Source organism: Rutilus rutilus (genome assembly GCF_951802725.1).
Source record: "Rutilus rutilus genome assembly, chromosome: 11".
NCBI classification, from domain to species: domain Eukaryota; kingdom Metazoa; phylum Chordata; class Actinopteri; order Cypriniformes; family Leuciscidae; genus Rutilus; species Rutilus rutilus.
In genome coordinates this window covers 27,920,818-27,942,949 of record NC_140216.1, presented here as the reverse complement: position 1 = coordinate 27,942,949, position 22,132 = coordinate 27,920,818, and the positions used below count along the sequence as shown (strand labels likewise).

General features: G+C 37.3%; 1 protein-coding gene across 1 annotated transcript in view; it reads right to left on the bottom strand.

Annotated features, from left to right (window-relative positions):
• Positions 1-22,132, bottom strand: part of kcnh8 (potassium voltage-gated channel, subfamily H (eag-related), member 8) — a gene marked incomplete at its 3' end in the record, with an annotated part of 119,382 nt that overhangs the window by 5,596 nt on the left and 91,654 nt on the right. Inside the window, exons 10-14 of the mRNA XM_084424257.1 lie at positions 19,757-20,006; positions 14,847-15,061; positions 9,573-9,805; positions 6,075-6,190; positions 5,435-5,490 (exon numbers count right to left, since the gene is read on the bottom strand). Of these exons, the coding sequence (XP_084280383.1) occupies positions 5,435-5,490; positions 6,075-6,190; positions 9,573-9,805; positions 14,847-15,061; positions 19,757-20,006 (870 nt within the window). The remainder of the gene's footprint in view (positions 1-5,434; positions 5,491-6,074; positions 6,191-9,572; positions 9,806-14,846; positions 15,062-19,756; positions 20,007-22,132) is intronic.

Below are 22,132 nucleotides of genomic sequence, written 5' to 3'. Positions count from 1 at the left end.
ACTGGTCCCCACAGATGTTTTGCTGGAAAGTGCGCGTTTCATTACGTGCATGCACATATGAGCGCATGTTAACGGGCAACGCGGTTATCTTTTCCGAGCTGCAGTTTATAAATAAACACCGTTGCCCTTTGTCATTTATCAAACATAATAAATAGTTGTATTTCATTCTCACTTTTTTTTTGTCAGGCACAAAGTTAAGTCAAGTCAAGTCAAGTCAAGTCGCATTTATTCATATTGCGCTTTTTACAATACAGATTGTTTCAAAGCAGCTTTACAGAGATAACAGGAAAACAATGCAACAAAGTTTGTTTCCAGAAGAAAATAGCGTCAAAGTCCAGCTTAAGTAAGTTCTGTGATGTTTCATTTTTGTTGTAAAAAGTTATTAATTTAGTTCATTTATATATATAGCCGCTCTGGAGAGAACCGTGATGTCATCGTCCAGCTCAGTTCTGTTCTCATATAATGGTGTCAATGCAGGCAGATCAATAATATTGTTGAATATTAAATTAAATGTTAAATTTAATGACTTTAAATTAAAGTCACAGAACACAGCCCTGGAAGTGGCCGGCATTAGCAAGACACAGAAAGACCAAAAGATGCACTACCCAGCTAGGTTAGACACACAAACTAGAGAGATGCACATCAACTTAATTTTACTGTTCTTTGCTGACATCAATCTTTTCATGACCAGAAGGATAGTTCCGCTTAATTTTCTCATCGATGATTGCCGGGTTCTCAACTTTGATTGATGCGCTTTGACACGGGGGGAAGGCGGGGCCTTGAGTAATTTGCGGGGCCCTACGCAACTTGCGTAGTGTGTGTATAGGGCTCTGGCCATAAGGTAGGTTTGGGCAATAGCCAATTGCCAAAAAAATCAGAATTTTTGGGCTAAATGGCGATGTATGGTATAATCTCAGTATTACATTTTTTTTCTATTTGAATAAAAAAAAAAAAACCTGTATTTAATAAAGAAAAAATTATTTTATATCCTGATCAATATTGTCCTAGGCTATGAAAACAAACATAGTGAAGACCTTGCAGTCTATCTACCTTGCAGTCTAATAGAGGTATATTTGTTTCCACCAATCGCTGCACAAGTTAAAGGGGGGGTGAAATGCTATTTCATGCATACTGAGTTTTTTACACTGTTAAAGAGTTGGATTCCCATGCTAAACATGGACAAAGTTTCAAAAATTAAGTTGTACGTTTGATGGAGTATTTCTGTGCCAAAAATACTTTAAAAGTTTTTTTCGAGTATGGGCTTGTGTGACGTCAGATGGGGCGGAATTTCCTTTTACCGGTCCTAAGGGCACTTCTCCCGGAAGGGCGCGCGCGCACCCGTAGACCAGAGCGAGAGAGCGAAAGCAGTACGCCCATCAAAGCGCTGAGCTCGGCTTAGGGAAGTCATCGGCTGCGCTCCAGTCAAAGGACTTAAAGAAATAAACAATGTCACCAAAAGAAGTGTGTTTGGTTGCCAGGGCAAGATAACCCTGCACAGATTCCCAAAGAACCCAGCGTTAAGGGAACAGTGGATGGAGTTTGTTTAAACAGAGCATCAACGGAGTTGTGCAAGTGTTCTTGTTTGTTCCCTGCATTTCGACGATGATTGTTTTATAAACAAGGCCCAGTTCGACGCCGGATTTGTAGATCGTCTAATGCTTAAGGATGGAGCAGTCCCAACGATAAAGGTTCACGGTCGTGCGTTGGAACCGCAGGCGGTGAGTAAAACTGCTTCAAGTGTCTGTGTGTTGTTAGCTATCGGCGCGTAAGCACAGCAAGTAAACAACATGATCACGTATAGTTAATGTATCTATGGAGCATGCGATGTATGGTGTGTGTAAATACATTTGTTTAGCTGGCCACTGTAGGTGTCTGTTTATTGTAAAACCACACGCTGTGATTCGTTAGCTCCGCCCACACGGCACGCCTCCAGCCGCTCGGTTTTTTCCGGAAAGACTCGGTACAGCCTATCTTTCTTTTATAAATATAATAAAACTAAAGACTTTTTGGAGATATGAAGGATGCAATACTACTCTATAGGTACTCAAGATTAACATGAGATTGACTGAAACTGAGTGTTTCACCAACCCCTTTAAGGTTACGTATGATGACGAAAGCATGTTAGTGCGAGCCCTCCCAGAACCCATAGAGAATGCATTGTAGTGCCTGCAGTTCAAAAAACAAAACAAATCTTTGTATGGAAGTCTATGGGAACACTAAAGCCCCGTTCACACCGCCAGCGACACGCAGCGACAAAGCGACATGATCCCATTCATTTCAATGGAGCGCTGGCGACTTCCGGCGACAGTGACCGTTGGCGACAGAATGTGGGCGTGTCAAGCGACACGAGACGCGCGACAAAAGTTCAGAAATGTCAACTTTATGCAAATGAGAAGTGATTTTCGCGAGCGACAACCAATATGAAAGAAGCCTTTCAGTGGAGCTCTGCTCACGTCACCGTCTCAAGTGCAGGCAAGACAGAAGAGTTCGAGGGCGATTTCACTGTTTTATATGATTTGACTAAGTAACTAACCACAAACATGGATATAATAAAATGATGCATGGAAAAGAAACTGTCAACAGTCTCAGTGAGTTTAATTCACACATTTAGTTCGAGTGTTGTAATTTTATGATGCAAGTTAGCACTGCTGCAGTTCATTTTACAGTTTCCCCTGTATTATGTTGACTATTAGGGGCAAGGAAATTGATTATTTGTCAAATTCGAATGACGTTTTAGTAATTTATGACAGTATGAGTTAATCTGTTGATTTGTCGATCGTTAATCCAGTAGGCTAAATGATTTAATCCACTGAACACTGCTGTGGCAATATAAAAACACTCTCCCAACAGCTTACTGTTTCTTTTGAGCCTAACTCCTAGTCAAATTAAAATGATATAGTTGTATATATGACTTGTGATGGTATTTTGTATAGATATGGCCAGACGTGCAGTCTACCAGTCACATTAGAGCGACAGCACTATACCAACGCCCACAAGCGACTTCACAGTACAGAGACTAGCGACATACAGCGACAAAGTCGCTGGTGGTGTGAACGTGGGCTTTAGGGCCAGAGTGAAATCGCCCCAAAAAGAGGCGGTACTCCACAGAACGTGACTTGACAGTGATTGGACTATATCCAGAGGCAGAACAACAGTGACAGCTATCATAACTGTGTTTGAATGCGAATGTGATTGAAAAAGTCGCTTTTGCACTTTGGTGGTGCATCGCCCAATCGCCCTAATGAATAAACCGCCCCTGCCATTGACATTACCTGAGCAGTTTAAGTAAAACCCTGCATTTTATACACAGTTTCGATGAACGATAAATGAAATTTAACTTGATGTTGTTTAACTGAATGTACTGAATAAAATAACTACAACAACAACACTGAAATAAGAGCGCACGGTTTATCTATCAATCAGATATGTTTGTTACTATAGCAACAGTAAACACCCGACGCGTTTTCTTTCAGAATCAGAACAAAGAGGGCCTTTCTTACTATTCTGTGAAAAAAAGATAGTTTAAGATTAGTTGGGAATTGGTTTGCATGATATTCTAGGGTAGTCTCTCCACGGAAGCATAGTATGTTTAATGTACCTGGAACTAGGGGTGGGGGAAAAAATCGATTCTTAGATGCATCGTGATGCGGACGTGGACAATTCTGAATTGATTCACAAATGTCAAAAATCGATTTTTCTAAATGTTTTTTTCTTTTCTCTAATAACGTAATATTGACGGAACGCAAAAGGTGGAACTCTGAAGCGCGGAAGTGCAGTGCCCGGCCAGTCTGTGGCGTGCGCATAACAGAGACGAATGATGGCTGAGCGCGAAATTCGAACGGCACCCTCTTCATTAAAAGCTAACATATGGAAAATTGCCAAATTCATTGTGACCTATTTTGTATTTTTTGTATGAGAGCTGCTTTCTGTATTGTTTAGTTTTCACATCAATATGCTGTAAACAGATCTGTTATGCGTACGTTATACATAGGTTTACTGTACTGCCCTCCACAGTCACAGTGTGTTTCAGTGCAATGCCAGTCACAAAAAGTTACATTTTGACTGTGCTCTCTGCAGATGTTCATTTACTTCTTTTGTATAAGCTGTTTTTGGTTGTGGTCTACAGCAACAATTTCAAGTCATAAATCTTAGACTCTTTATTATTTATTTATGTATAAGAGCAGCTTTGTATGTTACTAATTATTCAGAATATGCGTATGTCCACAAGCATTATTTTTGTATGAAAGCTGCTGGTACATAATTCTATATTTTTGTATGAAAGCTGTTTGTGATTTTCCTACAGCAAAATGTTTATTTATTTTTTGTCTGAAGGATTATATTGCTAATTGCACATAACAAAAGGATGTTGGATAGAAGTCTATAGAATATGCTGATGTTTGTATTCATTGACTACAAGTATGCTGCTAGTACAGGCACACAATTCTTTTCCTGTTGGTTCTTTGCAATGTTGGGACATATGCTGGCAAATGTAACCTTACAGTTGACTTGCCAAATCACTTCCATTTGTTTTATTAGTAACATTAATATAGGAAGTATTGGAAGTAAATTCTTTATGGGTCATTATAAATACTTTGCTTTAAAAGTACCAAGTAGTCACACAAAAAAGATGCATCGTTAATCGGTTTAGCATCGCATCGCTGTCCTCTGAATCGTAATCGAATCGAATCGTGAGGTGCCTAGAGATTCCCCACCCCACCTGGAACACTTTAATAAGGTTGTGTAGCAATTAACACTATCCTACACAATAGTTAGCATTAACTAACAAAACTTTTAAAGCCTTTTTAAAGCATTTTGGCTTATGTAAATTTCAAAACAGCCAAAGTTCTAAAGTTAATAATAATAGCATCAATAAGAACTAACATGAACTAACATTAACAATGGACAAAGTTTTTTTTTTTTTTGCCCCTCACTCTCTGACCCTGTTGACCCTGAGGTAGCTGTATCTACATAAAATCTAAATAAAATCACAAATAAACATTGTTACAAACTGGCAATAAATTACACAGAATCATATACATGTGCAATACGTGGGAAACCACATGTGGTGGGTTCAAGGGCATTGTGGGACTCTGGAATGTTGGAATATTCTCATTCACCATCATGGGGCCAGCCCCACTTTCCTCTTCTAATGAGTTTTATGTCCTTTAGTGTATGAATAACATCCCCTTCTCCTCTCTCACAGCAGCCTGCCATATGGCTTGTGAATCCCTGGCACCAGGAGCTCACCTGAGCTGTGCTGGTTTCGATCTGTCAGTACTCACATTTAGCGCAGGGTTTAAAACCCACAGTTCATGGGAAGACTATCTAAATAAAATTTAAGTGCAGACCTACCATTAAATTACACAGCAAAAAAAAAAAGCAAAAAAAAAGGACAAAATATGACTGCCAGAGATTAAATAGAAAAATCATTTACCTCTTGGTTAAGGTAGCGAAGCTGTCCTCTGGTGTCCTCCGATTTAGCTGCTAAATCTGCACAGGAAAAACAATTATGTCCAACTGCCTCACAATGACAGAAAATCCAGTGAAAACTCATTACAAAGACTTCAAGGAAGAGTTCACCCCAAAAATGAAAATTCTGTCACCATTTACTCACTCTCATGTGTTTCAAAATGGGTATGATTTTCTTTCTTGCATGAAACAAAAAAAGAGGGTATTTTGCAGAATGTCTAAGCTTCTTTTTTTATATGAATATAGACAGTGAATCAAAGGTCTAAAAATGATAAAGAAATGGATATAAATCGGAAATAACATGGTAAAAATAAAGCTGAAAGCAGAAGTCTTCAATTTTACAGGATCGAATATGAATATCCTTGAGCGTGAATAAAATTTAAGAAGGAAAGAACAGCTTGGACATCTGTGTCAGATCTGAAACAACACGAGTTTTGGGTGACATATCTCTTTAAGGTGAAAAGATAAGCATTAGCAAATACTGGAAATGGTGTTATCCTTCATTGTGGGTCAAGCTTGCAATATTGGCATCTAAGACGAAAGACACCGCAACAACAACATCAGCCAGTACACACACATATACACACACTCACTCACTCACACACCTGCTGTGGTGGCAGTGGTATTAGTTGTACCACTGACAGTGTGCTGATGACCAGAGGAAAATATAAACGTGTGGGAACTTTCTGTACCATCACTGTCCTCTGTGCCGTCCACAACCCTGAACACAAACAAACAGAAATCCACTTTACTATTTTCACAAGGTCTTTCAGGGACCAATGAGCAAATGTCTATTTAGATTTTTTTCCACATAGCAGCAAAATAGACTTAAAATACTCCGGCATTTATGGTCATACAGACTTAAGAAATATGAAAAAATAAACTGTAAAATGTCTACTTTTTCATGTCTCCACTTACAATCTAAACAAAACATTGTGCTTTTGTAAAAAAACAGGGTATGCTTTCTGCCTCTCCGTCTCCGTGAACTTTTTTTCTGGAGCACGTCTCTAAACTTAAACAAAACTCAGCGAATACTATTCACCCAGGCATGAGCTATATATATATATATCTTTATAATCATTTAAGTATGTACTTTTAAATGATCTAATTCAAAACGAAAACAAATATTTTCTGTTTATGTAATCTGTATGAAAAGAGAGAGATGTCAGTCGTTCTCATTACAGCTCATTATCTGCTAATGTGAACACGCCCACGGAGAGCACGCGCTATTCAAACGCAAATGATCTGAGGCGAAAACTTGTGAACGCCCACATCACCTCGATAAAACTCATCAAGTTTAGTCCAATTCATGTACTTTACGTCGTCTTGCGACGCTGTGAGGAATAATACTATCAATAATAATCCTGGATAATTTACCTCAGAAGTGCTGGTTTAGTTTCACTTCGAGGAGCAACGGATCCATCTGAGGATTGTGAATAGTAAGTTCTTTATTCTTAAGTGCTATGTTCTAATCACAATGTGTCTGTAAACCGCAAAAAGACTGTTTTACAGCTGTAGTACATTTACATTTACATTTATTCATTTAGCTGACGCTTTTATCCAAAGCGACTTACAATTGCTATATATGTCAGAGGTCGCACACCTCTGGAGCAACTAGGGGTTAAGTGTCTTGCTCAGGGACACATTGGTGTCTCACAGTGGATTCGAACCCGGGTCTCTCACACCAAAGGCATGTGTCTTATCCATTGCGCCACACCACCCCCAGCGTAAACAACAGCGTGCATCTGTGCCGTTCATTCACACTCGCATTTACCAAACTATATTGCTATACTGAGATGAGTAAAAATCGACTGAAATATGTTTAAATAAAATGTCTTTGTATAAGCAACATATTAAACTGCAAAATAACATTTATATGCCCTAATAATATATCATAAAAACAATATGTTACAGATGAAATATGAAAGACAACATTTCGTTGACTAGTTTTGGATAGATTATAAAGTTTTTACTGTAAAATAGACTACTGCCACATCAAATAAGCTTTTGTTCGCCAATTTCTGCTCATATGTTAAATATATAGTATGTTTTGTCAAAAATAAAGTCATCAACTAAGATGTTATTATAGTGTTTGTTCCAATGTAGGCTATATTCAAACTAATGAATCCTTAACTTTAAAATATGTATGATAAAATTTATCCTTTTAAAAAAGAAAGATTACACTTAAAATATTGTTAAAATTGTATTTGTTGTTGATTTACATGTGAAAACTTTTTAATAAAATAGCAAAAATAGCTTCTCATTAAATTATATATTATTGTTTTTTATTAGTGACACTAATAGATATATTATTCCAAAACTTTCTGAAAATACAATATGAGAATTAACTGCACAATAACTAGAAATGTTTACCTTGGATATTATACAATTTGCATGCATACAAAATTTGTGGCAAAAGACAAAAAAAGATGTTTCCAACTCTAACTTTGAACCAATTCTGTAGAATGGCCCATATAGCCTATTTGAACAGGATTTGTTTCCAGCTATGACTATGTACAAAAATGTGCTTTTGATTTTAATTTATATTTGGATTAACTACATTCTAAATAAATTAAAAGTAATATATATATATATATTAGTGCTGCACGATTAATCGTATCGCAATCGCAATCGCGATGTCAAGCCTACGCGATTATATGACGCAAAATGCTGCGATTTTATATTAAAACAAATTAGCGCTGTTAACGCACTTATTAATGCAAATGCTTTTAAACCATTCATGCGCGATAAGACATAAAAGAACGAGCTGCCTGTGAATGTCCTCCTGACACACACACACACACACACAGATAGACGCGCGCCAGTATCAAGTTCTCTTTCGCGGTAGAACGAACAACACACATGTATGCCAAAATGAACGCGCTGCCTGTGAATGTCCTGACTGTGACAGACAGAAAGACTCGCGCTAATATCGTGCGTGCGCACAAAACAGCATGACAGAATACAGTCCTCTTTTGAGCTTGAACGAACAATAACACACACAATTATGCCAAAATGTCTTTTTGTCGAGTGTCTTCATAACATAAGAGTAGTCTTATGATGAACATGAAGAGTTGTGATGACTCGTGAAAGAATGAGGCGCGTGTGAGATCCGCGTCTCTGACAGCGGCTGGTCTTAAAGGGACAGTGCACAGTAGCCACTAATTATATCTGTCGCTAAAATTATTCTTTTATTTCTTTTTTTTACCCCTGACATGTATGGTTATATGTACTCTTGTATGTAAATTATGTTTTGTTCTTGTTAAAATGCAATAAAAAAAAAAAATCTGTCGCTAAAGTTAATCAAAGCACAAAGGGAACAGGGAAAAACACTCACTGCTCTTGACTAAAGAACTTTTTTCTTTAGGCTGATTATCACTAATCTGTGTGTGCATTTATTTTCCTTTAGAACCAAGCAAGTTGACTCATGAAACCATTTGTTTATTATATCGCATATCGCAATCGTAATCGCAATATTGACCTCAATTATCGCAATATGACTTTTTCCCCAAATCGTGCAGCCCTAATATATATATATATATATATATATATATATATATATATATATTTATATATTATATACATATATTTCTTTTGTCCTCACATTCTTTCTAGTAGTTCCCTCTCAGTGACATACCTGACTGAAAGGCTCATTATGCGGGTCATTGTCTTCTCAGGTGTGAATCAGAGCATTATTCATGATCATTCACGCCACCACGCATATTGCCTTTCCAAACAAAAAGTGTCTAGCAAAATTTAAATCAATGCATTGTTTTATGTGAATGATTAGGCAGGATGATTTTCAGATCATTTTGAAGCAAAAACTCCATTAGTCATTTTTATTTTTTGAATAACCATGCATAAACATTATTCTCTCAAAAATACAAACATGTACAAACATGTTGCTCACATATTATAGTAGCCGTGTTTGTGCTAAATAGAGTGTAATAACACCTTTGCCATTAATATGTTTATAAGCAACTGTAAAAAGCACAAATGTCAGGGTATGTCAAAACATCTCAAGGACCACAAAAACACCTTAGACTAAAATGCTGTATCTTTTAATGTTTTTTAAATACATGCGTTTGTAGATGTGTACACACCTTGGGCTGAGATTTGCGAGGTCAGGCTTTGTAACAGTAGTATTCTGAAACTGGAGCTTTTTGTTGGTTTGGTGATCATTTTTCTGCACGTACGTTTTCAGCTTGGTTCCACCACTGAGATAATGTATCTGATCATCTTCATCATCATCATCATCATCATCATCTCCCTCGTCTTGATGCTCAGCTATTGATGGATAGCACTGGATCACGTCTCCATTTCCCCTCCCCTCCATCTGTGATTGGACAGAAGAGATTGCACTGAGGTCATGTGAGGCCAGATGAAAGTTGGATGACTAACCCTGGATGACTCAACGAGAAATAGAATGACTTTCCATTATTAACAATGAAACAAGTAGATGTAAGGACATCTAGTTAATGTGACAAAACTTGCTTAATCCTAAGCGAATTTCTTCTTAAGCAGTCATATGTGGCAATAAAATTATTTTTATGTAGGTCCCACATTTTCCTTGCCATCTTCTCCTTAATCACTGAACCAGTAAATAATTATCTAAATGCTTACTTTCAAAAGGCAAAGCAAGTTTATTTAGAAAGAACACATTTAAAAGGGGACATATTATGCACTTTTACAGAGACTTGATTTGTTTTTGGGGTCAAATAGAATAGGCAATCATTCTTTTTTTTTTTTTTTTTTATGACCGTTGTTGCAGCACCTTTCTTCCCAGTCTGTCAGTAACGCTCTGTTTAGTTCCTGTCTCTATGAAGCCCCTTCTTCCGAAAAGCACAGTGTTCTCTGATTGGTTGGCTGGACCAGTGTGTTGTGATTGGTCAACTGCTTTGAGCACGTTTCTGAAATGTCACGCCCCTTACCACAACCGCAAGTTTCAACACACTACTAACTCAACTCAACTAAACTAGGCCTCGCCCCTTTTTTGCATATGCCTTGGGTGGGAATTATTTAAATGAGGAATATTGTGACATGAACGTTCCAGGCAGAAAACTCAAGACTAGTGTTGGGTAAAGTTACTTTTAAAAGTAATGCATTACAATATTGCGTTACTCCCTAAAAAGTTACTTAGTTACTTTTTATGGAAAGTAAAGCGTTTTGTTACTTTGCATTACTTTTTCTCACTTCGATTGGGCTTGCTTGTTTGTTTTTTAATAACAAAATAAAATGAATACTATTTTTGGCAAATGAAAAAGCCCTTTCAAACAGAGGTGGAAAATAACTAATTACGATTTTTTTCTACTTTCTTGAGTATAATTAAATTGTGGTACTTTTACTTTTACTTGAGTTGAATGAAAATAAAGTATTCAACTTCAACCAAAAGTACAAAGTACTTTGACAAAGGTGCCGACGAATGGAGCAACAGTGCAAGCTGACATTTGACAGACACTTTTCAAACTACTGCGATAGACCCCTCTGCTTCAGCCAATCACAGACAGGTCTGACTCGAATGCAAAACCAATCAAAACTTCCAGTTCAGCTGGGGGGCGGGGCAGGGCGTTCAAACCGTGCTTTGACATTCAATCATTTTGAATCAGTATCGCTAACATTTCAATATTTCAGTGAATGTAAGTGAGCTATGCTCATATTCTGATTTTAAATTTTAATTATGGCAACTCCTGAAATGGGATGAAATGTCATCCCATTGATAATACCAGAGCACTGAGCAGTTGAAGTAAATAAAACATTCGGCTCATAACATAGACGGAGTTATTGCATGGACGGAGCAAGAACAATTTTAAGTGTCTTAAAAACATGGACACAGTTCAATTGAATGGTAAAGCCCGCCCTCTTTAACAATACAGTTAAACTAAATGTACGAAGCAAACTTTGTACAAAGCTGAAAAAACCTCAACAGCAGTGAAATAAGATTGCATGATTTATCTGTCAATCAGATGCATGTAAAAGTGTAGTTCGTTACTATAGCAACAGTGGGCTCCCAGCACATTTTCGGTAGAACGAAAAAAAAAGAAAGAGAATTTAATTAAACATGTTCACCATACCCCACTTATTTTTAAAAACATTTTTTACAGGCACTTTTTTATTCATACTGTTGTAAATCTCTCTCTTTTTTTATCAGACCTCTCACTTAACATTCTTTGCTTTCAGTTATGAAATTATTCAAATGAAAACATTCAAATGATCTTACCTGGACTTACTTTTCAAAATTAGTAATAAAACAATCGCTCTTGACAACAGGGAAAACTAATATGTTTGCTTAGCATACCATCAAACACTACAATTTATGAGCTTAATATCATGTTTTGCTCCAAAATCACAATACATGTCAGTCGTGTTTTAAATTACTTCTGTGGGTTCATGTTGCTTCTTAACACAGTTGCTTCTTAACTCACAGAGTGAGAATATATTATTTTATTAAATTCTATCTATGATACAAGCTATGTTGATTAGCATTGCATTAAAGGGTTAGTTCACCCAAAAATGAAAATTAGCCCATGATTTAGTCACCCTCAAGTCTTCCTAGGTGTATATGACATTCTTCTTTTAGACGAATACAATCAGAGTTATATTAAAAAATGTCCTGGCTCTTCCAAGCTTTATAGTGGGAGTGAATGGCTGGAAAAAATTTGAAGCCCAAAAAAGTGCATCCATCCATGATAAAAGTGCTATTTTATGATCAATGAATATAAATCGGCAAGATTATTAATTGATGAATAAAAAAATAGTAAGAAAATAAATGCATAAAAATTAAAGCCCAAAACAAAAATAAAAGAAAATCGTATAAAATACATGAACAATGCACTAAAAATCAGTAAGCTTAAGTGCAGCGCACTGCTTAGAGAATGTCAGAGAATGGACAAGTAAACAGATGTGTTTTTCAATATGGACTTCAATGTGGGTACTATTGGGGCACACACACACATGCACACACACACACACACACACTCCTAAAACAAACTACACACTTTCCCTCAAGGACCAATTAGACAAAAGCTATGAAACAGCAGAAACACATCAAAGTGAATGTCCTTAGGTAAAACTCACGTAATGGTAGTGGTCTTATAACTTGAACTTTGACCTTGCTTGCTAGTAATAAACCGGGAAGACTTGACCTTAACGCATTTAGAACAGCTGGCCTTTGATAATATAATGATCTTGGAGTGATTATGTCACAGAACGAACCCTAAAGGCTTGATTGAATCTGCACAATAATAGTCATTGTAATGGGTTTTGCTGTGCTTTACACCTCACGGTTCTTACACGCACTGCCAATTACACAGTGAAACTGCAACGACGTTGGCTGGAAATAACAATCTCCATTTATAGAACACTTTAAATGTCAGTCCACTGAAGGGTGTCAGAAAAGTCAAGAGGTAAAACACAGCAAAGAGAAGGAATAAACGTGAGGGGTATTCCCCATCTATCTCTCTTTTAATCTTGCGCTCCCTCTCTTGTTCTATATATATCTGATTAATTACACTTTTCGTATAATAATTTGGTCATTTTCCCTGTTGAATAATTGAGGCTCCCTCACACTGTAATTGAAAGAGCGGCAGTTTCCTAAAGCAGTCAGTCATCCGGCACTTCAATAACCCCCCCACCCCTCCCTCCTTTTACCCCTCCCTCGCCCCTAAACGCGCTGTTCCCCTTCCTCTAGCGCCGCTCCCTACCTGATTACTGCTTCAGGCATGGAAGGACAGGGAATGGGGAAGATGATCATCATCAATTTTTCGTTCTCTCTCCCTGCTGTTTCAGAGCTGTAGTGTTTTTAGCTTCCCTCATTAGGCAAATGAGGCGGGAGGTAGATCATTGTTAGGGAAATGAGCCCCAAGCTATTATAGTCAACACAGCACTGTTAGTGGATAAGTGTGGAATGATTGACAGCTCAGGAGAAGACACACCTGTGTGTCCATGGACTTACTGGACAGCCTGGATTTGACCTGGAAAATGACACATATGACTATATGTCAACAGCATACACTACCATTCAAAAGTTTGTGGTCAGTAAGATTTTTTCTTAAGAAATGAATAGTGTATTCAGCAAGAATACATTAAATTGATCCAAAGTAACAATAAAGACATTTATAATGTTACAAAAGATTTCTATTTCAAGTAAAAGCTGTTCTTTTGAGCTTTCTGTTCATCAAAGAATCCTGAAAAAATAAATAATAAGCAGCACAATTGTTTTTAACATTGATAATAATAAGAAATGGAGTAATGATGCTGAAAATTCAGTTTTGCCATTACAGGAATAAATAATTAAAGGGATAAATATTTCACAATGTTACTGTTTTTACTGTAATTTTGTATATCATTTCTTTAACTTACCCCGTTAAATCTTGAACTCACCCCAAACTTTTGCACGGTAGTGTACATTCAAACACACATAAACAAGCAATCAATCAGTCTGTCTGTCTATGAATCTTGGGTCCGTGAAATCAAAAAACAGAATCAGGTGAGGATCAGGTCAGCCTTTAAAGGAGAACTCCGGTCAATTTTAACATTGAGCTCATTTTTTTGTACATTTGGAGTGCTGTCAATACAGAGAACAACGAAAAAAATCGGTGTTGCCTACACCGAGTTATTCTATTTTTAAAATTTGCACCCTATTGACTTCAATGGGGCAAGTAGTAAGCCTGCTTTTTAGCCTCTTAACATCCTTTAAGTGTCATTACAAGTGCACAGAAAATGTGAGTGATTCCTTCCGAGTGAACACGAGTGGATCTGACTGCAGTAGATGTTAGAGATATTAATAAAAATGAAGTTAATTCAGCCAGCGCTCATACCTTTGTTTACATCCTGTTTTCGGTGGAAGGCCATAGTAATCGATTGTCGAGTTCATACGCATAGGTTTAGTACCTATGATCACGCGCGTGAACTCGACAATCGACTACTATGGCCTTCCACCGAAAACAGGATGTAAACAAAGGTATGAACGCTGGCTGAATTAACTTCATTTTTATTAATATCTCTAACATCTACTGCAGTCAGATCCACCCGTGTTCACTCGGAAGGAATCACTCACATTTTCTGTGCACTTGTAATGACACTTAAAGGATGTTAAGAGGCTAAAAAGCAGGCTTACTACTTGCCCCATTGAAGTCAATAGAGTGCAAATTTTAAAAATAGAATAACTCGGTGTAGGCAACACCGATTTTTGTCGTTGTTCTCTGTATTGACAGCACTCCAAATGTACAAAAAAATGAGCTCAATGTTAAAATTGACCGGAGTTCTCCTTTAACTACTACAAAGATGAATTAAGGGTTTAGGCAACCGGAAAAAATAAATTAATGAATCAGTTAAAACATTTTTTAGTATAACGACACTGTGGTCATGTGATGTCTTACGTGGCTCTCTTGTCCCTCTCTCAGGTTATAGGTGAGGTCGTGCGTGATGTCCTGCACAAAACGATGGGAGTATTCAGGATACAGGTCAAGCACCTCATACAGACCCCTTAGATTGATGCACTGCAGGTCACAGTACGTCAGCGCCTTCACGTCAGCGTTTGTCTTTATGACGCGGTCATCAACTGACATGTTGGCACCAATCAAGTCGCCTTTACCTGGACGTGTCACACAGGAGCACACGAACAAAGAGGAGGATGCAAAAACACGTGAATATTTTGTCAGGAGGAATTACAGGAGTGTTCAGTCAGTGTGTCAATACGTAGGCTAAAGTGGCAAGCTAATAAAGCATGGGTTCTATGAGGAATGTATTTAATAGAACAAAAACATAAAATTGTCTTCAAGTATTGTGTTAACCAGAGACTGTATTTTACACACAAATCGAAAACCACAATTCTTAAAACCCATTAGAAACTACCAAGGGAAATCGTGGCTCTAAAATGCTAATTTGTTGAGCACTTTAGCACTGTGGGTCTACAAACAGCTCTATTAGCAGCACAGAAACATACTGTATAAAAAGCACGCATGTAAACACACACAATAAAAACAGAACCTTCTTGAGAACTCAATGTCAGAGAGACCTTCCTTTGTCAGCAGGGTGGAGAGAGAGTGTGAGGTAAAGATGAGAAAGATAGTGTGTGTTCTTTTCCTGTCAGAACTCATAAGGTGATATTAACACAAACACAAACACACACACACACACACACACACACACACACACACACACACACACACACACACACACAAACACAAAGGCAGGACCTAACAGGATGATGAGGATTTTATTTTTTCACACATTAGTTCCACTGTCCTATGAGCCTGCTGTGTGTGTGAAGCCTCACAGAGAGAGAGACCAATCACAGAGAGCAATTTTTGTTGGCTACTGTAGGAACACATGGGCAGGGCCGCATTAACAATAGGGCTAGGCGGGGCTGAAGTCACAGGGCCCGAGGCCCCGAGCTATAGGAGGGGGCCCATGATTGGCTGTGGAGTAGATTGACTGACCATCGGGAGCACCAAAACTTTTTCCAGTGGGTCGATCGCCAATACCCCATCATGCCCCTGCATATTAAGCGCTGTTATTTAGTGGAGCACCTAGGAAACAAAGACCAAAAGCCAAGTGATGAAACCCAGTAGGATTTTTCCATAGGCTTTTGGATTATTGCAAAAAAACAAGCTCTGTGATCAACAAAAGTTTATGATACTTACAAGTTTTGTCTATCAATATAATTTTCACAAATGAACAAAACTTTTATGAATTTTGAAGGCTAAATGCAGTCGCCAGAAGTAAAAAGCTAAAGGTAGGTTATAAACGATCTACACCACGGTCCCACAAATTCAACATTACCATCACTAAGCTTCCGACAACTTTCAGTTTTTATCTAAAAACATTTTCCCAGAAAGTTTGAGTTAGAATAGATTATAAGAGCACAATTATAAGCATAACGATGCTGAAAAAGCGAACTGAGTTTATCTGTTCAGCGTGATGATGTTTAACGTCCCCGACAGTCTCTGTAGTCCCATTTAGCCACCACCTTTTTCAAGACACATAACAGCTTAAAAAAAAAAGTTTTATGTCGTAGAATAAAACGTGAAAGTATCTTGAGCTTTTGTTAACCACAGACCTGATTTCAGCCATTTAACCAAAAACCTATTAAAAAAACCCACTGACTTCAGGACAATGGACCCGGAAGTGCTAAAATACTAACTAGTTTCCGTGTTTTGGCCTAAAAATGTATGTCATACCTGCAACACTCCATACACACAGAGCCACTATAAAAAATACCCATGCAATTACTAAAGCTGTAAAAATATGACACTATGGTATTTATTTTATTATTAGCCGTACATTAAATATTGGGTAATATAAGGGGAAAAAAGGTCACTTTTATAGAGGTTGTTTTATAGTGTTTAAGATGTTTTTCATTACAAATACCATAGTTTATTATTAGCAATATTATTAAGTTGGCTTGGAAAAGCCAACATGCTGATATTGTATTTAAGCTTATTTTATTATTCTTAGCCAAAATTTCTCCACGCTACTCCTCCTAAACTGTTCAAGCTACAACCACTAAACTCAGACTAAACCTTCAAACTGTTCTGACTCGAGTTGCTGGCTCTTTTCAGACTGATCAGACTAACGGTTTTCCTAAAATTGCTGATCAAAAATTGGAAAATTCCATAGACTTTCATTGCGGAATGTTCAAATTGAGCCAAGACTATTTAAACTTCAACTGTATAAATTCAAATTTTGACAGTTGGAGAGGCTCATCTATGTACTATTTCTAATTTATTGAGACTCATTTAAGCTTTCTTTCTTTCTTTCTTCCTAACTAATCTATATATCTATTAGGGCTGCACGATTTGGGGAAAATATCATATTGCGATAATTGAGGTCAATATTGCGATTACGATTGCGATATGCGATATAATAAACAAATGGTTTCATGAGTCAACTTGCTTGGTTCTCAAGGAAAATAAATGCACACACAGATTAGTGATAATCAGCCTAAAGAAAAAAGTTCTTTAGTCAAGAGCAGTGAGTGTTTTTCTCTGTTCCCTTTGTTCTTTGATTAACTTTAGTGACAGATTTATTTATTTATTTATTTATTTATTTTTTTGCATTTTAACAAGAACAAAACATAATTTACATACAAGAGTACATATAACCATACATGTCAGGTTAAAGAAAAATAATAATAATAAAAAAGAAATTGAAAAAAAAAGAAAAAAATAATAACTTTAGTCACAGATGTAATTAGTGGCTACTGTACTGTCCCTTTAAGACCAGCCGCTGTCAGAGACGCGGATCTCACACGCGCCTCATTCTTTCACGAGTTATCACAACTCTTCGTGTTCATCATAAGACTACTCTTATGTTATGAAGACACTCGACAAAAAGACATTTTTGCATAATTGTGTGTGTTGTTCGTTCAAGCTCGAAAGAGAACTGTATTCTGTCATGCTGTTTTGTGCGCACGCACGATATTAGCGCAAGTCTTTCTGTCAGTCACAGTCAGGACATTCACAGGCAGCGCGTTCATTTTGGCATACATGTGTGTTGTTCGTTCTACCGCGAAAGAGAACTTGATACTGGCGCGCGTCTATCTGTGTGTGTGTACATGTGTGTGTGTGTCAGGAGGACATTCACAGGCGGCTCGTTCTTTTATGTCTTATCGCGCATGAATGGTTTAAAAGCATTTGCATTAATAAGTGCGTTAACAGCGCTAATTTGTTTATTTAATATAAAATCGCACCATTTTGCGTCATATAATCGCGTAGGCTTGACATCGCGATTGCAATTGCGATACGATTAATCGTGCAGCACTAATATCTATCTTATATTTCTTTCTTTCTTTCTAACTCCAAACTAAATTAAAATTTTGACAGTTGGAGAGGCTCATTAGACTCTATCAGCTGCCATTCTATGTACTATTTATAATTCATTGAGACTCATTTAAGCTTTCTTTCTTGCTCTTTTTCTTTCTTTCTTTCTTTCTTTCTTTCTTTCTCGCTCTCTTTTTCTTTCTTTCTTTTTCTTTCTAACCTATCTATCTATCTATCTTATATTTCAAATTTTGACAGTTGGAGAGGCTCATCAGACTCCATTAGCTGCCGCTCTATGTACTATTTCTAATCCATCAAGACTCATTTTCCATTCTATCTAATATTTCTAATCTATCTATCTCATAACAACCACCCAGAACACAATGGCAACCACCTAGCAACCACCCAGAACAATTATTTGATAATTTGATAGTTTTTCATGTGACGGCAACAAAATATGTTTAATTGTTATAAAAGGATCGAGAAAGACAAAATCAAGTAATAATGTAATACTTCAAACTACTTTAAACTTCTCGTCCAAACTTTTCCAAGCCAACTTAAAGTTTGTCTCGACGAACTTTCGCATCTAGTTATTGTTGTTGTTGTTATATTAAAACCATAAAACCATGGTAATGAGGAGCTTTTCTTTTTTGATCTTACAATGAAACTCTGGATTCCAAGCAATAACTACGGTAACTTTTCATTAGGGCAACAAAGGAGAATTTAAGAGCTTTTTAGCCTGGATGAATTAAGGAAAAAGCTATAACGGTTTCTTCTGTGTAGATGCAGTATGTTCAGGTCTAATAAACTTTAACTTTAAAATAAGAATTCAATAATTAAGAGCCTTGCAATATATTGCAATATTAATATTGTTAAACACATTTGCAGTATATTCAAAAATATTTATAATTATTTGTTTCTGTCCTTTATTTATTCATTAATTTATTTGTTTGTTTATTCCAATTTAAAGGACTTAGCAAAACATTAATGGGGAAACGTTTGGGCCGGATGGGCTGAATTTGAGCCCCAGTCCAGCCCTGATGAATCTCCTCTTCTCGGGTCAGAAAGAAGACATTCTAATGATAAACCTAATTAAAGTAAACTCCTCAAGGCAAGGCAGTCATATGCGTAAAAGTTGTTGCTGTTTCTAGAAACCTGTTTGCTTTGACCTCATATCTGGTGTTAATGCATGTATGCTTTTAATGTGTTGTAGCCTGGAATATTTTCACATTTTATATAGAGATACAATACATTGTATCTCTGTGTTAATGATATAACTTTTCAACTAACTCTATATCTAGACTAATTATTTCTGCGGTAGAAAACGTTGTGGCTCCAAGATAGGCTACTATGAAGGGGGCCCTTGGGTTGGCTATAGCCCCAGGGCCCTATGTGTTCTTAATGCGGGCCTGCACATGGGCTCTAAAGTCTTCACTTAATGAGAGGCAGTAATTTTTCCCTTCATGCTAAACTACACTGAACATTTTGAGCTTCGCTGTGTAATTGGTGGGTTTGTGTAAACTGACCGAGGATGGCTAACACCATGCTGTCCTTTAGCACCTCCATGGAGCCAGAGCAGACAAAGAAAAGGGCCTGTAGAGCATCTCCCTGCCGAAGAAGATACTCGCCCGGTGCGCAAAACGTCGTCTTTATGTGCAAGGAGAGAGAGCGGAGACACCCACGACTCAGAGAGGAGAAGACGGAAAGCTCTAAGATCTCTTTGTTCAGGTGCATTGCGATGTCCGAACGCAACTCATCTGGAAAGTCTCTCAAGAGCTGGGGAGTATATTGGAAAAAGAGAAAAAAAGAAAAGGAAAATAAAAAAAGAAAGGTGTGGTTAACAGTTACTTACATTGTCAGGAAAATAAATATTGTGTTTTTTTATGTGAACTCGCGTAACAGCACATTACATGAATTAAACTGCCATTAAAATCATTAAGCACGCCGCCTTCACAAGTTTCCACCCTGAAAGTATTCCGGCCATGCCTCATTCCTGCCCTCTGCCACCCTTCATCTGCTCTGCTCATCCATCCATATATGCAACCATCCTTCAGCCTGACTGAATGGCATCTGTCACTCTCCCCTTCACTCACAGCACACACATCCCTCTTTTTCTCTCGCTCTCTGTCTCCTGCTCTCCGGCCATCAGCCTCACCATCTATTATTCATAAATCTGTGATTTAGCAAGGTGTTTGGATTTCATCTCATTTTTCCCACTTTCTCTCTGGACTCTGGAATAAAGTCCCGGGCTCAAGGACAGAGCGCATGCAGTTGTCCCCTCCTCAAGTGTCCAACTGTCTATCTAAATTATACTTGCCTTAGCTGTTCCTTTGCTCTTGGCTTTAGTATGTTACTTCATTAGTACTACATCACTTACAGTACACCATGGTTTTCTTTCATGTTAGTGTACCATGTAAATACAATGGTATGTGAATATGGTAATTAGAGATTGGTCATTATTATTTTTTATGAAATACTGATAGAGAGTAAATGAAGAGTTCAGATGCAAAAGCCTCTAAGTGCCATCTGAAATTTTCTTCTAGAATGATCATTTTATCAAGCTCGTATATTTAAATTCAGTAATTTCACTTAAATGGCAATGAAAATGACCTATTTATTGTCATTTAAGTGAAATTACTGAACTTAAATATACAAGCTTGATAAAAATGATCATTCTAGAAGAAAATTTCAGATGGCACTTAGAGGCTTTTGCATCTGAACTCTTCAAATATTATATAATATTAATAATGAACAAAAATAAAAACAAAAATAAAAACAAAAATAAGAAAGATTTATTTTTATCATCATCATCATCATCATCTTTATTTCAGACTATACGTTTTTCATGATGTAATTAATTAATTTAATTTATAAGTTAAATAATTATCCAAACAATACAATAATCAAATTATGGCATTTATTGGTGACCTAATAACCAAATACTGTTTGAATACTGGTCAATCGGACCAGTATTATATTGGTCTATCAGTCTATCGGCTTACCTATAATTATTTATAGGAGGTTTCTGTAATTCATTAGCAGATATGAAGTGACTTGACATATAAAGGGCCCTATTTTAACGATCTGAAACGCAAGTGTCAAAGCGCAAAGCGCAAGTAACTTTGTGGGCGGGTCTCGGCGCTGTTGCTATTTTCCCGGCGGGATAAATGACTCTTGCGCCGGGCGCAAATCTAAAAGGGGTTGGTCTGAAGTAGCTTCATTATTCATAGGTGTGGTTTGGGCGTAACGTGAAATAAACCAATCAGAGCATCATCTCACATTCCCTTTAAGAGCAGACGCACTTTTTCCTTGGCGTATTGCTATTATAACGGCGGATTTGCCAGGCGCGTGTCAAGAGCGGTTCACAGCCGAGGAGAGCAACGCTCTCGTCACGGCCGTAAAAGAGAGAGAAGTGACATTGGGGATGGGAGAAACACACCCAAATTAACTTCGGCTAAACAGGCATATAATAATGTGGGTAAATGTGTAAGCTAGATGTATGCTTTTATAATAAATTATTATATTTATAATAAATTATCTATCTATCTATCTATCTATCTATCTATCTATCTATCTATCTATCTATCTATCTATCTATCTATCTATCTATCTATCTATCTATCTATCTATCGTTTGTAATAATATGATTTGCAAAAATGAAAACTGCTGCTTCTGTGTAGATTAGAGAATCACAGTGTATGAGCGTTGTGCACTCTATACATTATGGTCAAGCATGCGCCCTTAAAATAGCATAATGAACAACGCGCAACGCGCCACTGACTTTAGACTAGGTTTTTTCTGGCCAGTGGCGCAATTGTTTTATGGAACAGTAAAATAGCACCAGGGAACGTTTGCGCCAAAACACGCCTCCTTTTTTGCGCTGAACCGCCCAGAGAGCGCAA